The 26,116-nt window shown below is 38.5% G+C and overlaps 1 protein-coding gene across 1 annotated transcript in view; it reads left to right on the plus strand.

The window, feature by feature from the left end:
* Positions 1-26,116, plus strand: part of EFCAB5 (EF-hand calcium binding domain 5) — a 114,550-nt gene that overhangs the window by 53,145 nt on the left and 35,289 nt on the right. Inside the window, exons 9-11 of the mRNA XM_033423317.2 lie at positions 3,986-4,141; positions 20,967-21,066; positions 24,823-25,746. Coding sequence (XP_033279208.1) covers positions 3,986-4,141; positions 20,967-21,066; positions 24,823-25,746 — 1,180 coding nt within the window. The remainder of the gene's footprint in view (positions 1-3,985; positions 4,142-20,966; positions 21,067-24,822; positions 25,747-26,116) is intronic.

Consider the following 26,116-nt stretch of genomic DNA (forward strand, 5'->3'; position numbering starts at 1 on the left):
TATCCTCCAAGTTGGTGTGTGTCTTCCCAGGTGGTCTTCAACTGTAAGAAACACACAACTCAAGGAACTGTCTGATCAGCAATTCCTTATTGTTTGTATTAATTTGCTAGGGCTGCCATAACAAAGTACCATAGACTGGGTGACTTAAACATCAGAAATTTAATTTCTCAGTTCTGGAAGCTAGAAGTCCAAGACAAGAAATTGGCAGGGTTGATTTCTTCTGAGAGTCTCTCTCTCCTTGGCTCGTAGATGGCCATCTTCTCCTTGTACCGTCACGTGGTCTTCCCCTCTGTACATGTTCAAATTTCCTCTTTTAAAAAAAATTTTTTTTGGCTGCACCGTGCGGCTTGCAGGATCTTAGTTCCCTGACCAGGGATCGAAACTGTGCCCCCTGCAGTGGAAGTGGGGAGTCTTAAACAGTGGGCTCCCCGCCAGGGAAGTCCCAAAATTTCCTCTTTTTTTAAGGGTACTAGTCAGATGAGGGCCCACCCTAGTCACCTCATTTTAATTTAATTACCTCTTTAAAGATCCTATCTCAACATACAGTCACATTCTGAGGTGCTGGGGGTTAGGCCTTCAACATATGAATTTTGGGGGCACACCACTAAACCCATAACGTTGCCTAAGCCACCTTTCACCAGTATGGGTTAGACTGTGTGTTTCAGTCTGTCACTTTTAGTATTATTGGATATTAAATGAGGCCTTTGTTCAATTCATTTGTTAAGCAAAGTTTTTAAAGATCAGAACATTTTTCTGCTTTGTTGAATATATAATTAGCATTAATTGTTTTTAAAAGTTCCCTGTCTGAGACTGGAAAGCTAATTTTCTGCCCAAATGCTATATGAACATATCACTTCTTCAATGATAGATAGCAAATATACTATGTGTATTTCAATATTCTATAGTTCTTGCTTGCAGACATTTCTGAAAACGTTATTTACTACCAAGGCTTCCAAACACAATTTGGAAGTTAATACCTAACATAAATAGTCTCCAAACATAGTTTTCTTCCTACTGCTCTCAGATCACCTACTTCATCAATCTTCCAGTATGTCTATAATTAAATAAGTGTGAATCCCAAGGCTGTAGAATCTAACAGTAGCTACCAACCTGTTAAGTGTGACATTTACTGCATTCTCAACATTTTGATTTTCCTGTCAGAAAGGAAAATCTTAGAATTCATTATGTTGGGATCCAGCACACACAGACAACTTAATTAAGTACAGTTTTAATGTTTAACAGCTCACAAAGTGATTAAACTGAAGGATATTAGTAGTTAATCATATTCTTAAATTCATCTAAGCAATTATTTCAGGACTTATGGATATTAATTGACTCATTCCTTGGGAGGATGTGAAAACACAAAAGCTACCATATGTTTTCATTTTTTCTGTTTTTACAGGAGATACTGGCAAACTGCTATAATTGTTCTATTTGGAATTTGATTTGTAGTTCAGTTGGCATCTGGTTGTCTTTCATGTCATATAGCCCATGCTTACGGAATATGCTCACTCAGAAAAGCCATAGGCTATAAATCTAGAATGTTAAAGTGTCTCTTGGAGAAACAGTTAAACTAATTCTTGATTTAATAGCATTCCCACAGCCAGAAAATTCATATGGCTTTGAGGTCAATTCCCAAAAGCTTAATACAAAACAAGATGAATCTTTTCATGAATCAGTAATTTTTATTTCAGCATTAGAGCACTGAGCCACAATATTGCCAGAAAATGTCAATTATTTGGAAATTCTACCTTATCAGTAATTTAGAAAAGTACCTACTATTCAAGCAAAAAGTCATTAAGGATTGAACAATAGGATCTTAGAATACTGGTATACTTAGGACCAGTTGCCTTAGACCATCTAATTCAAACTTAAGTGAGTTTGAGCATAAGAATCACCCAGAGGGCTTCTAAAAACAGATTCTAGTTCTCACTCCAGAGTTTCTGATTCAGTAGGTTTGGAGTAGCGTCCCCAAATTTGCATTTCTAACAAGCTCTCAAGGGACCACACTTTGAGAACCACTGATCTCATTGAGTTTTTCCTTCTAAGATACGTATGTCAGCTGAGAGGACTTTTATTTTATAAAGAAAACCTTCTTGATCAATTTCTTACCTAGTTCAAAAGGAGACAAGAGCGATGGCTGCAGAGAACTTATTGCATGAAATACCTATACTCTGTACATATACAGGGTCCTCTCCATGACCCAGTGAGATAGCGACTGTGATAGCTATTAGGGAACAAATTAAGGAACTGGGAAGTCCAGCGACTCATCCCAGGTTACTCAACCAGTAAATATGGGAACTGGGATTTGACCCCAGACAAAATGTGAGGTCTTAACCGGTATACTATTCTGCTTCCCAAGTAACAGAAAAGAATTAATTATGCTCACTAATCCATCAAGAATAATGACAATTAGGTTGTTTAGGCAGTTAAGGAAATGAAATATTTAGAAAAGCTCCTTTGCTCTGTTTAAATTTTCCTCTTTTGATCTCTAAGCCAGTTGAATGATGGTTTATGATTCATTAGCATGGATTCAAGTCTAATATTTCTCTTACATAATACATCCTAAATTTGCCTATATGATATTAATGAGGAAGTGAAATATCGACTATAATCTTCATTTCAAAGATTATGTCAATGAAATATGCCAACAAAATGTTCCATTTCAAACAAACTGTATTAGTTGTTATTCTTTAATTGTAAGAAACAGGAACCAGCCTGAGCTAACGTAGCTGAAAATGCAATGTGCAGAAAGCAAGGGCGGGAATTTGTTCTGGCTTCAGGAAGAGACTGGAGTAGGGAGTTGGAGAACATCAAGACTCTCTTCTCTCTGCTTTTTGTTTCATCTGTCTCTGTGTACAGACTTCTTCTGCATCCTTAGTTCACATGGAGAAATCTGGCCTCCCAACAAATCTTAAGTTTACATTCACAGGTCCAGCCCCTCTCAGAGATCAGTTGGCCATTCCCCAGTCCTAATTCTCAATTCGCAGTATAGAGAATCTGAATGAGTTTGTTTAGGATAAGTATCCTCCCATGGCCTAATCATTTCTAGCTATGGAAGCAGGGTCATTCAGTACAAATTTGACTGCCACTGTGCTTGGGGCAGAGGAAGAAATCATTGACTTGTGAGGTAGGCTAACACCTAAAGAGGAGTTCACTCAGAAACTCTTCCAGTGGTTGATACACTGCTCTCTATCACAAGATACTTACAGTCACGTGTAGATCAAGATTGTAATGTTCCTGACCTATCAAATTAGCAGAAATGTGGAAAGCAATACACACTGATGATGAGGCTGAAGAGAAACAGCCACTCATTCATTAGTGGTGGGAGTGCAAAAGGGTACAAGCCTGATGTCAAAACCTACCAAAAGTACAGATGCGTTTACCTTCTAAGCAAGCAATCCCACTTCTGGGAATCTATTCAACAGGGCTCAAGAGGAATAGCCCAAGAGCACAGGTGTTTTCAGATTCTAGACTTTCAAAAGAAAAAACAAATCATGGACAAAGGATACTTTATTGCAAAATCAGAAGATAAAAAAACCACCCACTCTCCCCATCCCTTCACTCCAATAATTAAATGTAGCCAGTCTTGGAGCACACGTGCTCTTATATCCCCTACATCAAAAGAAAAACTACATTCAATTTTTAGAGCTATTCATTTATAGGCCACATTTTATGACTGCTGCTATTTCATACTGTGAGGTTAAAACTGCTCCCATATAAGACTGATGTGATCTAGAGGGAAATTGTTCCAAAAATATCTAGTCCCGCTTGTATATGGTGTTGGGGACTGTATTGATCACCTCTCTCTGCAGCATAACCTTGTATAATAACACTAACAGGAAAATACTTTATCTAAGTGACAAGCAAATGATATGGAAAAAATTGCAGTCAATAATTTCATGCACATCAACTGAATCCTTGGAAAAAATCCAAGTAAAGAGCACGGTTTTAAATCAATCATTTATCCTCTTTTTCTCCACAGTTCATCTATTCTCACATTGCAGGCTTTAAAAGTGAAATGTTTGAGGAGCTCCTTAAGCACCTTTGCCACTGTGCAGATGAATTCAGGGAGGTTATAAAAACTGACATGCGGAGACAGATGTTTGCTGAACTCTTCTTACATTGTGACCATGGGAAGGTAAGGTAAGACCCTTAAAGCAGTGCTTCTCAGACTATTTGTTATGAAGGACCCGTTTTTAGGTTGTTGGTGGTGGTGGTGATGTTTTTAATATCCAACCTGTTGTGGACTGATGAAAATGGATTACTAGGAGGGAAAAAGGACATACAAAATACAATTCACGTTTTATTATCAGATTCAAATCTGATTTATTATCATTTACTTTCTCAAGTTGCTATAACATTCTAGATGTTATTCTCAATTTCTGCCTTTCTCATCACAGATTACCGCTCGAGTGGCACTGTATTTCATGATTTATAACTTGTCCCTAAGTTTCTTTCCCATTCTTAAGAACAGGTTGCTTAGAATTGTTTTTGCTTACTCTCTTTGCTGGTGGCTTCCGATAGAAAAGAGCTGCTGGGAATAGAAAGCCTACCACATTTTATTCTGCTTCTTAAAAACAAGAAACATTTATATCATAAAGTATTTCTAGAAATAGGATTTGGGAAGGCATTAGTGTGCCAGGATACCAAATGGATTTGCAAAAATAGATACAAACTTTACTGAAATATATTTGTTTATGAACCTTATATTTATTTGTTTGTATCCCCATGTTACTGAAAAGATTTAAGGAAGCTTATAAGAATAGATAAAATACAACAGAATAACATAGATTAAAAGTAGGGTGAAAGAAGAAAAAAATAAGAGGCAGGATACTAAGTGAAGCTGGGAACAAAGCCCAAAATGCATACCAGAATGACCTAAATATTTGCTCTGGTTGTCTACAGGTCTGAATCTAATCTTCCTAGTAGTGAATGTGAAAGGGAAACATGACGAAACACACTACTGACAATGCTTTTAAGATAAATATAAACTGGAGCTAAGAAGAAGTGCAAAAATTTGGGATAAAAAGTATAGTCAGGAGTTTCTTCTGGAAGTACCCATTAAAGGGGCCCTAAGTGATGAAGTGAACATCTTTATGCTGGACGTACAATAAGTGAAAAAATGACTTTATTAGAACAGTTTCTTTCCTTTTTTTTTTTTTTCTTGCGGTACACGGGCCTCTCACTGTTGTGGCCTCTCCCGTTGCGGAGCACAGGCTCCAGATGCGCAGGCTCAGCGGCCATGGCTCACGGGCCCAGCCGCTCCGCGCCATGTGGGATCCTCCCGGACCGGGGCACGAACCTGTGTCCACTGCAAAGGCAGGCGGACTCCCAACCACTGCGCCACCAGGGAAGCCCTTTTTTTTTTAATTAATTAATTAATTTATTTATGGCTGCGTTGGGTCTTCGTTGCTGTGCGCGGACTTTCTCTAGTCACAGTGAGTGGGGGCTACTCTTCACTGCAGTGCGTAGGCTTCTCATTGCGGTGGCTTGTTGTGGAGCACGGGCTCTAGGCACATGGGCTTCAGTAGTTGTGGCACGAGGGCTCAGTAGTTGTGGCTTGCGGGCTCTAGAGCGCAGGCTCAGTAGTTGTGCACACAGGCTTTGTTGCTCTGTGGCATGTGATATCTTCGCGGACCAGGGCTCGAACCTGTGTGCCCTGCATTGGCAGGTGGATTCTTAACCACTGCACCACCAGGGAAGCCCAGAACAGTTTCTTAAAACCACCTTACCTGTAGGTAAATGATACCACACCTGACCGCAATTCAGAAAAAGCAGTTCTTAAAGGAGCCAATGCATTACAGTCTAGGTTCTCAGATACCTACTAATTTGGCTTGTCAGGAATATATTTTATAAAATCTGAAATGTCTGTGTGCTTTTCTTTTCTTTTAACAGAGCTTATAAAATTGTTTCTTTTAACAGAGCTAATAATAAATATTGGGTAACATGGGTCAAGATTTTACTCCCTGACAAATGCCTGGAGAACAACTATTCTCTGTTGGCCAACTTAATACCAACTCATGTGCAGTACAAAACATTACCTCACATAGTGGGATATCCCACACAGTGGGATAATATTTAGAAGAATAACTCAGGTTTGCTTATGCTTTTTGCTTTTCTTCCCATCGTTCAAACAATAGTTATGTGCTGATCTTCGAAGGATACAGTCTAGAGCAAAGAAGTTAATTGAGTTTCTGAAAATTTTCAATGAGGAGCTGAGACAAGAGTTCAAAAGCCTCTACTTTCAATTGAAAATACTGGGATCTTGAGAAAGAATGGAGAATCATAGGGTGAAGAAGAATGCAAAATATGACATCAAAGCACTTTTTCTGTCAGTGGGAAGTTGTGACCAGCTGATGGGAGAAGGAGGTTGGAGGGGTTGTGACTACTGCTTAGGGGTTGCCTGGATCCCTAAGTCAGAGTTAATATCTGATATTACACCCTTATACCCCAACCAGGGTTGTATGTTGAAGGCAACATTATAGACACTTAGAAATTCCAAGTAGGTTGAGGAGAAATTTAAGAACACCAGGGCATCATTATGCATAATGATCATTATGCATCATTTCCTGGGTGTAGCTCAGAGACTGCAAGCTTCATTGAGAAGTCCTGAATGCAACATGGCACTAAAGAGGAAGGTTAGCCACTGCAGAAGGAGGGGTCTAGGTGGATGAGCCTGAGGGTAGTCCCACTCCTGTGGCTAGAGGAAAGATAATGAGTGTTCCTAAATACCTGTGTGTAAAGGGGGTGGGTGTGCAGAGATGACAGTAAAAGTTCTGGAAGTACCCCCAGGAAGTGTCCAACACTTGAAGTTGGGACAAGGAGAACCATGGGCATTAACAAAAAACACCAAAAAAAAAAAAAAAAAAGGTCCACTTCCAAATGATTCAGTGGGACGAACTCCATATGGTCAGAATCAACAAGTACTACTGGCACTGAACTAATTGCCCCTTTATTTGATGGTAGGACACTGTGTAAGCCCCCAAAGAAAAATGGGCAAAGGATATGAACATAGAATATGTAGAATCACTGCATACTCAACAGATGAGCAAAAACATTTTAAAATTACAATACCAAAAATAAATAAAAACAAAATGATAATACCTATTGCTGGTAGGGATAGAGGAAAGGCATTTTCTCACACATTCCTGGTGAAAATTTAATAGTATAATATCTTTGTAAAGCAATCTGGATATACCTATTTAACTAAAAATTATACACATCCTTCAACCAAGTGATCCCATTCCTGAAATTTTTATCCCAAAGAAATAAAAGCACCAGTAGATAGAAAATACACGTACAAGGATGATTCCTATGGCACTGTTTACACAAGAAAAACAGAGAGAGGGATAGATAAAGGGAATGTTTATCTGTAGGGAAATGGTTTTTTTTTTTGCGGTACGCGGGCCTCTCACTGTTGTGGCCTCTCCCGTTGCGGAGCACAGGCTCCAGATGCGCAGGCTCAGCGGCCATGGTTCACGGGCCCAGCCGCTCCGCGGCATGTGGGATCCTCTCGGATCTGGGCACGAACCTGTGTCCCCTGCATCGGCAGGCGGAGTCTCAACGACTGCGCCACCAGGGAAGCCCGGGAAATGTTTTTTAAATGAGGGTACATCTACATCTTGGAATATCATGCAGCCTTTATACAAATTGAATAGATCTACACCAGCTGAGTTGGAGGATTTTTATATATTATTAATGAGTAAAAAAAAGTAAAAGATGGAGAAATGTATGTAATAAAATCCCATTTTTGTAAAGCAAACAAAAATGTACATATACATTGGTACACATGTTTGTATATCTATAGCTACATGAGCGTAGAGAAATGTTTATAACAAGACATGTGGTTAACTGGAATGAGGCTCAGAATCCACCATTCAGAGTGGTCCTTAAAGGCAGAAATTCTCCTCTGAGATATTTATTCAGTTGAAGTTTTCAGAATTAGGTACAGCATTAGAAAAAAAAAAAGCAATACTACTTCTTAGTCAGAGGATGCTATTAAAAATATATATTGGGGCTTCCCTGGTAGCACAGTGGTTAAGAATCCTCCTGCCAATGCAGGGGGACACGGGTTTGAGCCCTGGTCTGGGAAGATCCCACATGCTGCAGAGCAACTAAGCCCGTGTACCACAACTACTGAGCCTGTGCTCCAGAGCCCGTTAGCCACAAGTACTGAAACCAGTGAGCCACAACTACTGAAGTCCACGCAACTAGAGACCGTGCTCCGCAACAAGAGAAGCCACCACAATGAGAAGCCCATGTGCAGCAATTAGGACCCAATGAAGCCCAAAATAGATAAATTAATTAATTTAAAAATACATATATATATTATATATATATATTATATATATATATATATAGAGAGAGAGAGAGAGAGAGCGAGAGAGAGAGAGAGTGCCATGCTTTGTTGAGTGAGGAGCAATGATCTTTTAAGTGTTAACCAGGATCTTGAATCCACAGTGCCATCCACTAGCTTCTTGTTTCAACCAGCCATGTTCCAAATTAAACCCCTAGAGATAAAAAATATATATATGTGAAATTAAAACTTTACTACATAAGATTAGCATGAAATTAGACACTGAAGAAGAAAATATTAGTAAACATAAGGGCATAGCAATAGAAACTATCCAAACTGAAGCAGCGAGAGAGAAAAAGAAAATTCCTGAGTGGTTATAAAAGACTTTTCTCCTCATTTAAAATGTTATTTAAATGATCATTTACTCTTTGAAGCAAAACTAATAATGTATTGTGAAGTTTACAATATATGTAGAAGTGAAATGTATGACAACAATAGCAAAAATAATGGATGGGAGAAAATAGAAATAAGTTTCTTACATTAGGCATAAAGTATATAATATTATTTGAAAGTAGACTGTAATAAGATAAAGATGCATAATGTTAAATTTTAGAGCAATTACTAGAAAAAAGAGAGGTATAGCTATTAAACCAATTGTGGCAATAACGTGGAATATTAAAATATAATCAAAAGAAGGCAGGAACGGGACTTCCCTGGTGGTGCAGTGGTTAAGAATTTGCCTGCCAATGCAGGGGACACGGGTTCGAGCCCTGGTCCGGGAAGATCCCACATGCCATGGAGCAACTAAGCCCATGTGCCACAACTATTGAGCCTGAAAGCCAAAATTACTGAGGCTGTGTGCCACAACTACTAAAGCCTGCAAGCCTAGAGCCCCTGCACTGCCACCGCAACAAGAAGCCCGCGCACCGCAACAAAGAGTAGCCCCCGCTCTCCTCAACTAGAGAAAGCCCACGTGCAGCAACGAAGACCCAACACAACCAAAAATAAATAAATAAATTTATTTTTTAAAAAGGCAGGAAAAGAAGCAAAAAAAGGAGAGAAAGAGGAAGAAGAAGAAGGAGGAGGAGAAGAAGAAGAAGGAGAAGGAGGAGAAGAAGGAGAAGGAGAAAGAAGAAGAGGAAGAGGAAGAAGAGGAAGAAGAAGAAGAAAGAAGAAGAAGAAAGAAGAAAAAGAAGAAGAAAGAAGAAGAAGAAGGAGGAGGAGAAGAAGAAGAAAGAAGAAGAAAGAAGGAGGAGAAGGGGAAGGGGAAGGGGAAGAGAAAGAAGAAGAAGAAGGAAGAAGAAAGAAGAAAGAAGAAATGGGACAAAAACAAACAAAAAAGCCAAGTAGCAAGATGGTCTATTTAAAGCTAACCATAGTGATAATTACTTAAATGAATATGGACTAAACACTGCAGTCTAAAGACAGAGATTGTGAGGCTGGATAAAACCAATATAAAGATACAAATAGTTTAAAAGTAAAGGTATGGAAAAAGATAAATCTTTTGGCTACTTTAGTATAAGACAAAGGAGCCTTCAGAACAGGAGTATTACCAAGGATTAAGAGGGCTACAGTATAATGATAAAGGGGTCAATTTGATAAGAAGACATAATAATTCTAATTGTCTATACACCTAATAGAGTTTCAGAGTACATGAAGCAAAATATGACAGAACTGCAATTACAATTGGAGAATTAAACACTACTTTCTTAGCAGTTGATAGAACAAGTAGACAGAAAATCAGCGAGGGTATAAAATACTTCAAAAATGCTGTCAACCAACTTGACTTTGAGTGTTATAGATCATTCAACTCAACAACTGCAGAAAAACATACTTTTCAGTTGCACTTGAAACATTCACAAAGATGATCACATGCTATACCATGAAACAGATCTTGATAAATTTAAAAGAATTAAAATCACACTGTAGGGCTTCCCTGGTGGCGCAGTGGTTGGGAGTCCGCCTGCCGATGCAGGGGATGCCGGTTCGTGCCCTGGTCCGGGAAGATCCCACGTGCCGTGGAGCAGCTGGGCCCGTGAGCCATGGCTGCTGAGCCTGCGCATCCGGAGCCTGTGCTCCGCAACGGGAGAGGCCACAACAGTGAGAGGCCCTCGTACCGCCAAAAAAAAAAAAAAATCACACTGTGTACGCTCTTTGACTACAGCAGAATTAAGTTAGAAATCAATAAGAGAAAGATAGTTGGAAAATCCCCACATATTTAGAAACACTTCTAAATAACCCATGAGGAAAAAAAAATCACAGGAGAAATTAGGAAATATTTGAAACTGAGTGATAAGTAAAACACAATGTAATAAAATTAGAGAAATGCCACTAAAGAAGTGCTTAGAAATTTATAGCTTTGAGTGCTTATATAAGAAAATAAGATCAGTCTAAAATAAACAAATGGGTCCTAATTAAACTTAAAGCTTTTGCACAAGAAAGGAAACCATAAACAAGACAAAAAGATAACCCTCAGAATGTGGGAAAATATTTGCAAACGAAGCAACGGACAAAGAATTAATCTCCAAACAGTTCATGCAGCTCAATATCAAAAAAACAACAACCCAGTCAAAAAGTGGGCGGGGGCTTCCCTGGTGGCGCAGTGGTTGAGAGTCCGCCTGCCGATGCAGGGGACACGGGTTCGTGCCCCGGTCCAGGAAAATCCCACATGCCGCGGAGCGGCTGGGCCCGTGAGCCATGGCTGTTGAGCCTGCGCGTCCAGAGCCTGTGCTCCGCAACGGAAAGACAATGGGGCGGGGGGGTACTTTCCTGGCAGTCCAGTGGTTAAGACTCTGCCCTTCCAGGACTTCCCTGGTGGTCCAATGGTAAAGAATCCGCCTTCCAATGCCGGGGATGCGGGTTCAATCCCTGGTATTCAGGGAACTGGGATCCCACATGCCACGGGGCAACTAAGCCTGTGCCACAACTACTGAGCCTGCGTGCCTCAACTAGAGAGCCCACGTGCTGCAAACCACAGATCCCACGCGCTGTGGAGTCAATGCACCACAACTAGGGAGAGAAAACCTGCACGCCACAATTAGAAGAGCCTGCGCCACAACTAGAGAGAAGACCGCATGCAGCAAAGAAAGATCCCGCGTGCCTCAACTAAGACCAGACGCAGCCAACAAAAAAAGGAAGGAAGGAAGGAAGAAAATAAATAAGAAGACTCCGCCCTTCCACTGCAGGAGTTATGGATTCAATCCCTGGTCAGAGAACTAAGACCCCTCATGCCGTGTGGCATGGCCCAAAAATATTAAAAGAAAAAAAATTTTTTTAATAAAATAAAAAGACAATGAGGGAACATTATGAACAACTTTATGCCAATAAATTTGCCACTTAGATTGAGTGGACAAATTCTCTGACAGACACAAATTACCAAGTCTATCTCGAAAAGAAATAGAAAACCTAGATACTCTCATATGTATAAAGAAATTAATGTCATTAAAAACCTTTCCACAAACAAAACTCCAGGCCAAGAGGCTTTACTGCTGAGTCCTAGCAAACATTTAAGGAAGAAATAATTCCAGACCCACACAAAGTCTTCCAGAAAATAGAAGCGAGAACATTTTCCAACTCATTTTATGTGACCATGATTATTCTGATATAAAAGCCAGACAAAACTATCTCAAGGAAAAAAAAAAACCTGTAGGCTAATATCTTCCATGAGCAAGATACAAATATCTTTAAGTTAATTTTAGCAAATTAGTTCAGCAATATATTAAACAAGTAATATATTAAGATCAAGTGGAGTGTAATCCAGGGATGTAAGATTGGTTTAATATTCAAAATTCAATCAAGGCAATTAACCATATTAAGAAACTAAAAAAAGAAAAACTATATGGCCATCTGACCAAATTCAACACACATTCATGATTTTTTTTAAAAACCTCTCAGCAAACTAGAAATAGAATTTTTTTCAAAATGTTAAGGAGCATCCATGGAAAGCCTACAGTTATACTTAATGGTGAAAAAATTAATGATTTCTTCCTTATATCAGGGAAAAGGCAAGGATGTCCATCCTCACCCCTTTTATTTAACATTGTAGTGGAGGTACTAGCCAGTGAAATAGGCATGAAAAGAAAAAGAAATCCTCTTAATTCAATATTACATGATCTTCTATGTAGAAAATCCTAAGGGATATAAAAATTGAATTCACTAGAACATATACATGAATTTAGTAAGGCTTCAGGACGTAAGGTCAATACATACAGATCAATTGTATGTCTATATACTAGCAATGAGCAATTGGAAAATGAAAATTTTAAATGCCTAAATCACACACATGAAATACAGATAAATTGAACAAAGTATATACAATACCCATAGACTGAAAACTACCGAACATTACTGAGAGAAATAAAAAACCTAATTCATTGAAGAGACCAGTCCTCATTTCTCTCAGAGACCATACTCATGAATCAAAAGACTCACTGTGTTTAGTCAGTTCCCAAATTGATCTATAAATTCAGCACAATTCCAATCCAAATCCTAGTAAGCTTATTTATAGAAATTGACAAGGCTAATTTTAAAATGTTCATGAATTTCAAAGGATGCAGAGTAGCCAAAATAATTTTGAAAAAGAACAAAGTTGGAAAATTTACACTAGCTGATTTAAGGATTTAGTATATATCTACAGAAATCAAAACAGCATGGTATTGGCGTGAGAACAGACAAATAGATCAGTGGAACCAAATAGCAAGAAATGTAACCACATGTACGTGGTCAGTTGATTTTCAACAGAGGTTCCTAGGATAATCTTTTCAACACATGGTGCTGGAAAAACTGGCTACCGACTTTGGGGTGGGGGGGGCAAGTTGTACTCCAAGCTTTGCCTCACACCAAACATAAAAATAAGCTTGAAATTGCCTTTAGACCTAAATGTTTAAAATCACAAACTTCCAGAAGAAAACATGAACCTTAAAGGAATATTTGATAAAATGGACTTCACCAAATTTAAAATTCTGTTCTCTGAAAGACACTATTGAGGAAATGAAAAGACAGCTATAGACTGGGATAAAATATTTACAATAGATTTAATGACAAAAGTTGTGTGTCCAGAGTGCATAGAGGACTCCTACAACTTAATGAAACAATCTAATCAAAATGCCATGGATTTTATTTTTAACTTTCAGGAAAGAAGATATATGTATGTCCAGTAAGCACATGCAGATATGTTCAGTGTCAATAGTCATAGAGAAATGCAAATTAAAACCACTATGAGATAAAAATTACACCCACTAGAGTAACTAAAATTAAAAAGCCTGACAATACCAAGTGTTGGTAAAGATGTAGAGCAACCAGCATTCTCATACATTGCTGATAGAAATGGAACAACCACTTTGGAAAACAGTTTGGTGGTTTCTTTCTTTCTTTCTTTTTTTTTGTCCACACCACACAGCTTGCAGGATTTTAGTTCCCCGACGAGGGATTGAACCCGTGCCCTCGGCAGTGAAAGCACTGGGAGTCCTAACCATTGGACATCCAGGGAATTCCCAGTTTGGTGGTTTCTTAAAAAGTTAAACATATACTTACCATATGACCCATCAACCAGCAATTCCACTCCGAGATATTTACCTAGGAGAAATAAAATGGAATGAGAGAAACCTGAACATATGTATACCCAAAGACATATTTAATGTTCTTAACAGCCTCATTCGTAACAGCTCGAAACTGGAAACAACCCAGAGGTCCATAACTTGTGGATAAACACACGGTAGTATAGCCACACAGTGGAATTACTACTCATCAATGAAAGAGAATAACTACTGATATATATTATAACGTTGAGGAATTTTTAAAATATTATGGGGCTTCCTTGGTGGCGCAGTGGTTGAGAGTCCGCCTGCCGATGCAGGGGACGCGGGTTCGTGCCCCGATCCGGGAAGATCCCACATGCCGCGGAGCGGCTGGGCCCGTGAGCCATGGCCGCTGAGCCTGCGCGTCCGGAGTCTGTGCTCCGCAACGGGAGGGGCCACAACAGTGAGAGGCCCTCGTACCGCAAAAAAAAAAAAAAAAAAAATTATGCTAAGTGAAAGAAGGCAGTCACAGAAGAGAACACACTACATGATTTCATTATATGAAAATCTAAAACACAGAAAACTAGTCTACAACAGTAGAAAGCAGATTGGTAGTTTTCTGGGGCCATGAGTAGAGGGGACTGATTGCAAAGTGGCACGAGAGAACTTTCGGTTTCATGAAAATGTTCTTTCTCTTCATTGTGGTGGTAGTTACTTGGGTGTATACACTATCAAAACTCATTAAACTGTACACTGTTTTTAAAGATTTTTTTTGACGTGGACCGTTTTAAAAGTCTTTATTGAATTTGTTACATTATTGCTTCTGGTCTATATTTTGGTTTTTTGACCTCAAGGCATGTGGGACCTTGCTCCCCGACCAGGGATCCAACCTGCATCCCCTCCATTGGAAGGCGAAGTCTTAACCACTGGACTGCCAGGGAAGTCCCTGAACTGTATACTTTATTTTTATTTTATTTTATTTTATTTTTGCAATACACGGGCCTCTCACTGTTGTGGCCTCTCCCATTGCGGAGCACAGGCTCTGGACGCGCAGGCTCAGCAGCCATGGCTCACGGGCCCAGCCACTCCGCGGCATGTGGGATCTCCCCAGACCGGGGCATGAACCCGTGTCCCCTGCATCGGCAGGTGGACTCTCAACCACTGCACCACCAGGGAAGCCCTGTACACTTTAAATTGATGCATTTTACTGGATGTAAATTATGTTTCATTGAAATTGACCAAAAAAGCCAAAAAATGTTCATAATAGTCAAAAACTAAAAACAATACAAATGTACATAAACAATAAAATGATTAAATAAAATTTCATATATGTATTCATACAGTAGAATATTGTGTAGCAATGAAAAAAGAATTACAGTCAAATGAAACATGAATAACATTCACAGATAAAATGTTGAACAAAAAAAGACACAAAATGTCATATATAACTCCAATTATATGAAATACAATAACAGATAAACTAATCTATAGTGATAAATATCAGAATAATAACTACCTTTGGGAGAATTATTGACTAACAGAAACCATGAAGGAGCCTTCTAGTGATGATAAAAATGTTCTATATCTTTATCTGAGTAATGTTTACACAGTATATAGATAGGTAAACATTTATTCTGCTGAACATTTAAGATGTATACCCTTTATTGCATATTTATTATTCCTCAATGAAAAAAATTTTAAACGACCACTTATGGTTGCTTGGGATGAAGTGCCTTGGGCTTTAAGACACCAAGTGGCTGCTGCATTTTATCATAATTGTAATAGTGCTGACTACAAGGGCTGTCGGTGGTTGAGCTTCATCTCACTGTATTGGAGAGATTATAGAAAGCAAAAGACAAGCTCAGGGCTTTAAATGCTCAGCTCAAGTTGCAGTCACAAAACCAGAAAATGTCCATGATGACTCTAAAGGAATCTCTATTTCTTGTAGCTTCAGAGCAGATATAGATTTTAAAAAATCAGCCCTCAAGTTTAATGGGACAGAATGAAAACATAAGCCAAATTCATAAGTCTCTCATGTGAAAGTCAGCACATTGCTTGGAAAATAGAGAGATCCTGAGACTTGGAATGGTTACATTTGGATGGAAGCTGAGACTTGTGCCACAAACCTCCCTAAAGACTCCCTTGGCAGCAAAAGCAATCCCTTCTCTCCTTTTTTTGAGGATATAAGCTTTTCTTTCCTTACAGAACCTATAACATCACTTGGGGCAATTAGCTATTTTCCTTAAGGCCCACCTGTGTATCATCCATTGCCTTTAGACCCAAAAGTCAGATCTCAGCATGCCCCAAGAGGACTAGTCAAATCTGTAGAGAAAGGTGATTGTTAGTATTCCAGGAGAATAGCAAGTTTTTGCTAATTCATAGCAGCAGAAACTTGGGGAACATGTGTGGGAATTGATTATAACAATTTTTTTTTGGCCACGTCACGTGGCATGTGGGATCTTAGTTCCCAACCAGGGATCACACCCATGCCCCCTGCAGTGGAAGGTCCCATGCCCCCTGCAGTGGAAGGTAAAGTCCTAACCACTGGGCCGGCAGAGAATTCCTGATTATAAACCTTTTAGACTTAGGAGGATGGATATAACTTTGGATTAGCCCAGATTTATCAATATCATTATACTTAGAAGATTTGCTAAGCAGTAATATTTTTAGTATCTTGGAAATGGTTTTAACAGTTTTCTTGGTAGATTAACTATAACCTTGACTCAAATACAGCCTGCATTCAATGAGATTGAGATGCTAGAGCCTTCATGGCATGCTATAAAGGAATAAATCCAAAGGCTTGTAAAATTGACAAAGTTGATTTCTAATAGGTAGCCTACCCATATTTACCTTCATCCTATTCCCCAAGAGTGCCCAGGTGACAATCCCTGAGAAATCCATTAATGACGGGAGCACTAACATCCCTACAGAGGTAGCTGTCCTCTGTAGGTTGGGAATGATGGTAGGAGATAGTGGCATTGAAGTGGGCTTTCTGGTTTCAATGAACTGATGGGATTCCTAGAAGACAAGTGGCATTTAACTACCAGAGTTAGAGTCTACTGGTCAAAGTTAATATCATAGATAAATGGTATTTTGACTTAATGCCCAAGGTTAAAGGCCATATTATAATAGGCCTTATTTGTCTATGACTCATACTGTGGTTTTTTACCTAGTTCCTGAACGTATGATTGGAATTACCACAATGAACAGCAGAAATTAAAGTGGCCATATGAATGTTTTGACTCATAGATTTTCTGTAGCGATCATGATTTTCTTAGGAATTACATAGGTAGGATATCTACTAAATTATTACTAGAACTATTTACCGAAAAGCTCTAACTGTGGGGCCAGAAACATGAGATGAGACACCACAATGGAGAGTTTTGGCTTCTTATCCAGTTCGTAGACAATCAGTTGATACACCCAGAAGGCTTTGGTTGAAGTGGAGGCTGGCCTTCTTGAGGAAGAATTCTGCTATGAGCATATAGTCTAGATCTTACTTCAAGCCTTCCTCAAAGGGTATGTAGCCCTTTACTAGGGTGAATATGCATTGGAAAAAAGGAAATATCCCACCAGACTTTCAGAGATTACCAGACTCCAAGTTAACACTAATCCCTGGTATCCCAAAGTGCCCCAGTGGACCATTTGGTTAAAGTTAGGGCTTATGCATGTCAGGTGATAAATGCTGTTTTGGTCCAAGGTTATATCATAGACCCAGTTAATCTGCGGGACCTAGCTATATTTATTTCTGGTTCTTGAATGTACAACTGGAATAGACATGTATAGCAACTAGCAGAGTTCTCACAAATTAGGGGCTGAAGGCTATCATGGTGAACTTTCTCTGCCTGCCAAAATGGTAAAAAATAAACGGATAACAAAAACAAATTAAAAAAAAACAATTCCACAAAGATTAGATATGAAAATATATTAGTGATATGAAGGATTCAGAAAATAGCATTCTTATCTAGTTCTTCTGTTTTGCCTATGCAGAAGGTAGGTAGATCTTGAAGAATATTTGTAGATTACACTAACACCATTTGCAGCTGCTATTCAAGATGTGGAACCTTTTTTGGACCAAATTGACACAGATCCATCATTCACAACAACTGATCTGGCAACTACTATTTTCTCTAGAGCAGTTTGCAAGGACCAACAAAAGAAGCTTGATTTCACCTATTAGGAACAGCAGTATCCTTTCACTGCCTTGGCATAGGGCTAAGGCAGCTCTTTTTCTTTCTATCATAATTTAGTATGCAGAGACATTGATTGTGTTGACATATCATAGAACATCATACAGTTCACCACCTTGATGGTTTCCATTGTGGTGATTGGATTGGATGAGCTGGAAGAAGCATTAGATGCCTTGGTAAGTTCCATGTGTGTCAGAGTGTGGAAGATAAAAACCATAAAAATTCAGTGTTTTCTATGTTGGTAAAATTTTTAGCTTCCAGTAGGTGGAAGCATGACAGGATATCTGTTTCAAATACGGGGCAAATTGCCATATCCTGTGCCACCTACCACTAAGAAAGAAGCATAATGCTTATTGGACCTTTTTACATTTTAGGAACAACCTTTACCACATTTGTATCAATCTGTGCTGCTCTTTTGTGTTAACTGAGCCATCAGCTGGCAAAGGGGGTCCCAGAGCAAGAAAAGGTCTTGTAGGCTTTCTAGGCTGCATTACAAAGCCTCTTCTTTATCTTGTGCCTTATCACCTAGAAGACCCTACAGTACTTGAAATGAACAGAGCAAATTAGAAAGCTATCGCAAGTTGCAATAGTAGAATCACAATGTAGATCCCTCAAGTTTTGGAGCAAAACCATGCCTTCTACTAAAGTTAACTATTCTCCTTTGAGAAACAGCTCATGTGTATGTTTATACTGTGATAATTCATAAAACCATGCGCTTATTATTTGTGTACTTTTCTTTATGTTATTTTTCAAAGCTTTAGTTTTTAAAACTTGTATGGAAAAATGAAGGTCCAAATATAGCAAAAACAATTCTAAAAAGAAGAACAAGTTGGGGAGAATTTTCCTGATTTATAAAAATAAAGTTATATTAACAGAATATTGAACCTGGCATCAGACCCATGAGAATGTGGGAATTTAGTGTATAACATGGATGTAAACTAGTGGGAAGGGACTAATCAATAAATGATATTGGGATGATTGGCTTCCATATTGGAAAAAAAATAAAATTAGATTTCAGTCTCCTTAATGAGGAAAAATAAGTTCCATCTGATCAGAGACCTAGATATGGAAAACAAAATTTTTAAAGTTTTAGAAGCAGATATAGAGCATGCCTTTTGACCTCAGTATAGGTAATACTTCCTAAAGAATACAGCAAGTAAGCACAAACCATAGAGGAAATGATTGATGCATTTGACTACTTCAAAATTTAGAACATTGGGGCTTCCCTGGTGGTGCAGTGGTTAAGAATCCGCCTGCCAATGCAGGGGACACGGGTTCGAGCCCTGGTCCAGGAAGATCCCACATGCTGCGGAGCGACTGGGCCCGTGCGCCACAACTACTGACCCTGCGCTCTGGAGCCCGTGAGCCACAGCTACTGAGCCCGCGTGCCACAACTACTGAAGACCGCACGCCTAGAGACGGTGCTCCGCCACGGGAGAGGCCACTGCAATGAGAGGCCCACGCACCGCAACGAAGAGTGGCCGCCGCTCGCCGCAACTGGAGAAAGCCTGCGCACAGCAACGAAGACCCAAAGCGGCCAAAAATAAATAAATAAATTTATAAAAATAAAAAAAAAAAAAAAAATTTAGAACATTGATATGGCTAAACTCACCAAAAGTTAAGTAAATAAGAGATTAACTGACACTGATAAAGATAAACTGAGAAAGACTATTTGCTATATAGATAACAGAATGATCATTATCAAAAATTTATAAGTTAATAAGAAACAGACTACTCATGCCAACTGAAAAAATGGGAAAGGACAAGAAAAAGCCGTTCACTGGGGGACTTCCCTGGCCGTCCAGTGGTTAAGACTTCCCCTTCCAATGCAGGAGGTACGGGTTCAATCACTGGTCAGGGAGCTAAGATCCCACATGCCTCGTGGCCAAAAAAACAAAACATAAAACAGAAGCAAGATTGTAACAAAATCAATAAAGACTTTAAAAATGGTCCACATCAAAAAAATCTTAAAAAAAAAAGCCATTCATTGATCAGGAAACCCAAGTACATAATAAACATATGAAAATGTAATATATTTAATCTCACTAATAATCAGGGAAATGCAAATTAAAATAATTAGATACCATTTTTTATCCATCAGATTATAAACTCTAACAATATCAAATATTGGCATGGATATGGAGAAATTATATCCTCATTCAGTGCTGGTGAGAATGTAAATTGGTATAGGTGTTTTGTAGAGCTATTTGGCAATAACTACTAAAGTTGAAAATGCACATTATACACAATTCGTTAATTACACTTTTGTTTATTTACCCTAAGGAAATGTTTACATATGTATACAAAGAGATGTATATAAGGATATCCGCTGCAACATTATTTTGGTATCAAAATACTGGAAATAATCTAAATGCTGATCCATAGAGGGGTGTTTTTAAAAATTAGGATGTTTTCATATTATAGAATACCATGCATCAATTAAAGAAATAAAATATATTTCCTTAAATACATGAATCATATCTCAGTGCTGAGTAAATAAAAGCAAGGGAACATGTATTATATCAGTATTTAAAGTACATACATAAAATGTTAACAAACATAATTTCTGGGTGTTGGGAACACAAGTGTTAGTTTTATCATTTTCTATATTTTTCTCTAATTGAAATTTTTCTTGAAATAAAAACAATGCAAAAAAAGAACAAGTAGAAGCAATTAATTGTTCCGAATGTCATACTCAGGTCAGATTAGATAAGAACTGAACATTATATATTGGTTTTAGCAATTAAGTAAGTAACAACAAGTATTTATGCAGCTACTAAGTGTTACAGAAAGGGGAAGTAGAGTATAAGCTTAAAGGCAAGATATAACTTTCCTGATTTTGACTCTGCAGCTTTTACTTACATGATTACGGTGCTGGTGGTAATGATAAAATCTTCAATATTCCATCTACATAAAAATTTCAAATCTCCTGTAACAACTAATTGCCAACTTTCTGCTTAGGTGGGGTTTTTGGATCGGCAGAGGACATCGGCTTTGCTGGAAACATTCTATGACCAAAGTTCAAAAGTGCTCAGAGGTTTACTCCGAAACCCAAGACAATGTAAGTGCCACCCAGAGGGAGCATGCTCAAGCTGGAGTGATGCAGTACACTGAAATGATAATACAAGGTCATTCTATCCCCATGGAATCCCTTCATATAACATCTCCCTTAGATCATGATAGCTCTATCTAGTTGTTCATTCCACACAAAATTCAGTCTTCATCACAACTAGATGTATTTTTCACTATGGTGTAATACTAAAAGTTGTTAAGTCAGAGCTCAGCTAGAATTCAATTTTAAATTCAGTCAAATGAAGGGGTGCTTTAGTGACAATCTGAATGTTTTGGAAATTAAGTTGGTAGTGGTAATTCCAGTTTTAATGTCCAACTTAGAATTCTAAAGTTTCTAAGAAAAATGTTTCCTTCTCCCAAGCATTTTTAATTGAAATATAGTTGATGTACAATATTATGTTAGTTTCAAATGTACTACATAATGATTTGACATTTTCATGTATTAGGAAATAATCACCGTGATGAGTCTAGTAACAATCTATCCCCCTACAAACTTATCACAATATGATTGACCATATTCTTTATGCTGCATATTACATCCCTGTGACTTATTTATTATATAACTGGAGGTTTGTGCCTTTTAATTCACTTCACCTGTTTCACCCACACCTCAAACCCTTCTGGCAACCACCCATTTGTTCTCTGGGTCATATGGCAGTTCTACTTTTAATTTTTTGAGGAATATCCATACTGTTTTCCATAGTGGCTGCATCAATTTACAATACCACCAACAGTGCACAAGGGTTCCCTTTTCTCCATATCTTTGCCAGCACTTACTATTTGTTGTCTTTTTGATGATAGCCATTCTGACAGGTATGAGGTGATATCTCATTGTGGTTTTTTTTTAATTTTTTTTATTTTTATTTTTTTACGCGGGCCTCTCACTATTGTGGCCTCTCCCATTGCGGAGCACAGGCTCCGGACGCGCAGGCTCAGCAGCCATGGCTCACGGGCCCAGCCGATCCGCGGCATGTGGGATCTTCCCGGACCGGGGCGCGAACCCATGTCCCCTGCATCGGCAGGCAGACTCTCAACCACTGCGCCACCAGGGAAGCCCTCATTGTGGTTTTGATTTGCATTTCCCTGATGATTAGTGTGACGTTGAGCATCTTTCATGTATCTGTAGGCCATCTGTACATCTTCTCCGGGAAAAAAGTCTGTTCAGGTCCTCTGTCCATTTTTTAATCAGGTTGTTTTTTTGATGTTGGTTTGTATGTCTTCTTCATTTTGGATATTAACCCTTTAGCAGATATATCATTTATAACTATCTTTCCCCATTCATTAGGCTGTCTTTTTGTTTTGTTGATAGTTTCCTTTGCTGTGCCAAAGCTTTTTAGTTTGATGCTGTTCCATTTGTTTATTTTTGCTTTTGTTTCCCTTGCCTAAGGAGACATATCCAAAAATACATCACTAAGGCAGATGTCAAAGAGCCTACTGCCAATGTTTTCTTCTAGGAGTTTAATTGGATTCAGGTCTTAAATTTAAGTCTTTAATCCATTTTAATTTTATTTTTGTACATGGTGTGAGAAAGTAATTCAGCTTGATTCTTTTGCATGTAGCTGTCTAGTTTTCCCAACACCATTTATTGAAGAGACTGTCTTTCCCCATTGTATACTCTTGCCTTCTTTGTTGTAGATTAATTGACGATATAAGTGTGGGTTGATTTCTGGTCTCTCTATTCTGTTCCATTGATCTACATGCCAGTTTTGTGCCAGTACCATACTGTTTTGATTACCATAGCTTTTGTTTGTTTGTTTGTTTGGGTTTTGGGGGTTTTTTTTGGCCACACTGCACGACTTGTGGGATCTTAGTTCCCTGCCCAGGGATTGAACCCATGGCCTTGGCAGTGAAAGTGCAACGTTCTAACCACCAAACCTCAGGGAATTCCCTGTAATTTTGAAATCAGGGTGTGCGATAGCTCCAGATTCTTCTTTCTCAAGTTTGTTTTGGCTATTCAGGGTCTTTTGTGTTTCTATAAAAATTTCAGAATTATTTGTCCTAGTTCTGTGAAAAATGGCATTGTTGTTTTGATAGAGATTGCACTGAATCTGTAGATTGCCTTGGGTAATATAGTCATTTTAACAATATTGATTCTTTCAGTCCATAAGCACAGTGTATCTTTCCATTTGTGTCATCTTCAATTTCTTTCATCAATGTCTTATAGTTTCCAGGTACCAGTCTTTAAGGGCCCTGCTGCCCTTCAAAGCCAGATGTTCTGGGACAGGACCTCCAGTCTAGGATCCTGACGTGGGAGTTAGACCCCTTGCTCCTTGCAGAGAACCTCTGCAATTGTAATTATCCTCTTGTTTGTGGGTCACCTACCCAAGGGTGTGGGTCTTGATTATACCACATCTCTGCCCCTCCTGCCTGTCTCATAGTGGTTCCTTCTTTATGTCTTTAGTTGCAGAAAATCTTTTCTGATTTCCTGGATAGTCGCTCTGTAAATAGTTGTAATTTTGGTGTGCCCAAGGAAGGAGGTGACCTCGTGGTCTTCCTAATCTGGCCTCTTGGCCACACCTCTCTCTCTCAAGCACTTTTACTTGTACACCTCTACTGTACTTATACAGTAAAATATCTTTTTTATATTACTCCCAAAACAAAAGGATTGTGATTTATATTTTTATTTTTTAAAGAGAAGGTCTTTGAATGGATGAGTTTTCCAAAGTAAGTGAATATTTTACTTGTGTGAAAATTTATTACTTGGATACTTAAAAATCTATGGATAATGTACATAGAGTATCCTGAAAATTGTGGGAATCACAGTTTTAGAACTTAAATACTAACTGTTTTGGGAGGAAGGGGTACAATCTTGTGGCATGAGTCCCATTTTCTGTAGTCCTGGATATCAGGGTTGTTTTGTTGTTTAACAGTGGGATTCTCATGAGTGCTATCCAATCTTTCCCTAGAATTCTGAACCAGGTGTCCACATAAGTTGTGGAGAAAAAGAATTGAGGAATGAAGAAGAAAGAGAGGGAAGAGGGAAGGGAGAGAAAATGAATATTGGAAAAATATAGCTCAGTGAAAGATTATCATAGAACTTTGCTCTTATTTTGGTATTGCAGATACTGAAAAGGTATATGAGGTGAAAGACATTTGTCGCTTTCCTCAGCCCTATGCTATGCTTACTGTGGGAGGACTAAGAGTAGAGGATAAATTCTATTTGCCTTGGAAGTCTAAGCAACTCTCCTAGTAGCAAAAGAAGAATCATGTTCATTTCCAAAACCATACCTTTTAGGAAGGGATTATTTCTAATTTACAGTAGTGAGCATCTTTTATGTTCCTTTAGATACCTTTTTGTTTTTTATTGGGTTGCTGGGAAAGGTAACTGATATTTATTTAAAGCAATAGGTCTATATTACAGTCACTGTGCTGATTGCTTTTTTGTAATTTTTATTTTATAATAGAGTATAGTTGATTTACAATGTTGTGTTAGTTTCAGGTGTACAGCAAAGTGATTCAGTTATACATATACATAAATCCATTCTTTTTCAGTTTCTTTTCCCGTATAGATTTTTTTTTAATTGGAGTATAATTGCTTTACAATGTTGTATTAGCTTCTGCTGTGTAATGAAGGGAATCAGCTATACGTATACATATATTCCCTCCCTATTGGTCCTCCCTCACACCCCTCCCATCCCACCCATCTAGGTCATCACAGCCCATTGCTTTTTTACATTAATTTACTAGCTCTGATTCTACACTATAAGATCAATTGTTTAGGTAAATGTTTTGTTTTCTGTGTTAGGGCCATTTGTTGAATTTGGAGAGATAGACTTGCCTGAGTTCTGGGGAGACATGGATAATCAGAAGCACATTTATGAAGACTTTGACAAAGTACTCTTAGAGATGAATACATTACATGCTAGCAAACATACAAAACATGCTAGCAAAAGCCAGAGTAAATTATTAGCAAATCCAGAAGATCAACATAAACATGATAAACATAGAAAATCAACACTACCACAAAGCCCACCAGAACAGCAGAGAGGGACAACTGCACACCAAGAACCAAACAGAATTTCAACCAAAGAACAAGACAAAGAGTCAACTGGAGAGCAAGAACTGAACAAAGAATCAGTAGCAAAACGAGGAACCTACACAGGGTCAACTCCAGAACAAGGATCAAGTAGAGAGTTAATAATAGAACAAAGACCACATATTGAGTCAATAACAGAACAAGGAGAACCACCAGGAATCCACACTGAACCAGCTGCAGAGCAAGGACTTTACAGAGAATCAGTAACAGCACAAGGACAGCATGAAGAGTCAACAACAGGACAAGGATCACACAGAGGGTCACCTGAGGAACAGGGACCACATAGAGAGTCAGTATTAGAACAGGGACCACACAGAGGGTCAGTTGCAGAACAAGGAGCACACAGAGAGTCAGTAGTAGAACAAGGACCACTCAGAGGGTCAACTGCAGAACAACAGCCACCCATAAAGACAATTCCAGAAAAACAAGAGGACATAGACTCAACTTCACAATCAAGAAAAGGTAGTATCTTAAGAGAAAGTGAAAAATCTAGGGAGGCTATTTCCTTTGAGTACACTGAAATCCTTCCACAGGAAGAAAGGACTCAGGGGCAAATCTATGAAGAGCAACTATTCATGAGTCCTGAACTGCAAGAGAAAATTTCAGTATCAAGCAGAAAAGGTCATCTTTCAGGTATTAATATAGTTCTTCTACATTAGCTCCTTGCTTTGTAGAGTGGTTTTTAAAGTCCTTTCAGGAAATATTCATTTCAATTAGGATCTCTTCCTGACATATAAGGTCATGCAATCTTCAGATATATTTTGCTACTCAACATGAGTCTAGACCTTGAGTAATCAATTACCTGCAAACCAGAAAGTCTCTATTATCAATTTACCTAGAATTGCTTTAACACTAGAAGCCCATTTGTAAGGAAGAAATCTGGTAATGTTACATGTAGAAATTTTCATTGGACCTCTGAAAAGGCAGTAGAAGCCCTTTTATTTTAACTGTGGTGTCTGATATCAGAATAAAAGAAATAAATTTCTTTTATTTAAAATTTTAA

Source organism: Orcinus orca, chromosome 19 (genome assembly GCF_937001465.1).
Source record: "Orcinus orca chromosome 19, mOrcOrc1.1, whole genome shotgun sequence".
NCBI lineage: Eukaryota > Metazoa > Chordata > Mammalia > Artiodactyla > Delphinidae > Orcinus > Orcinus orca.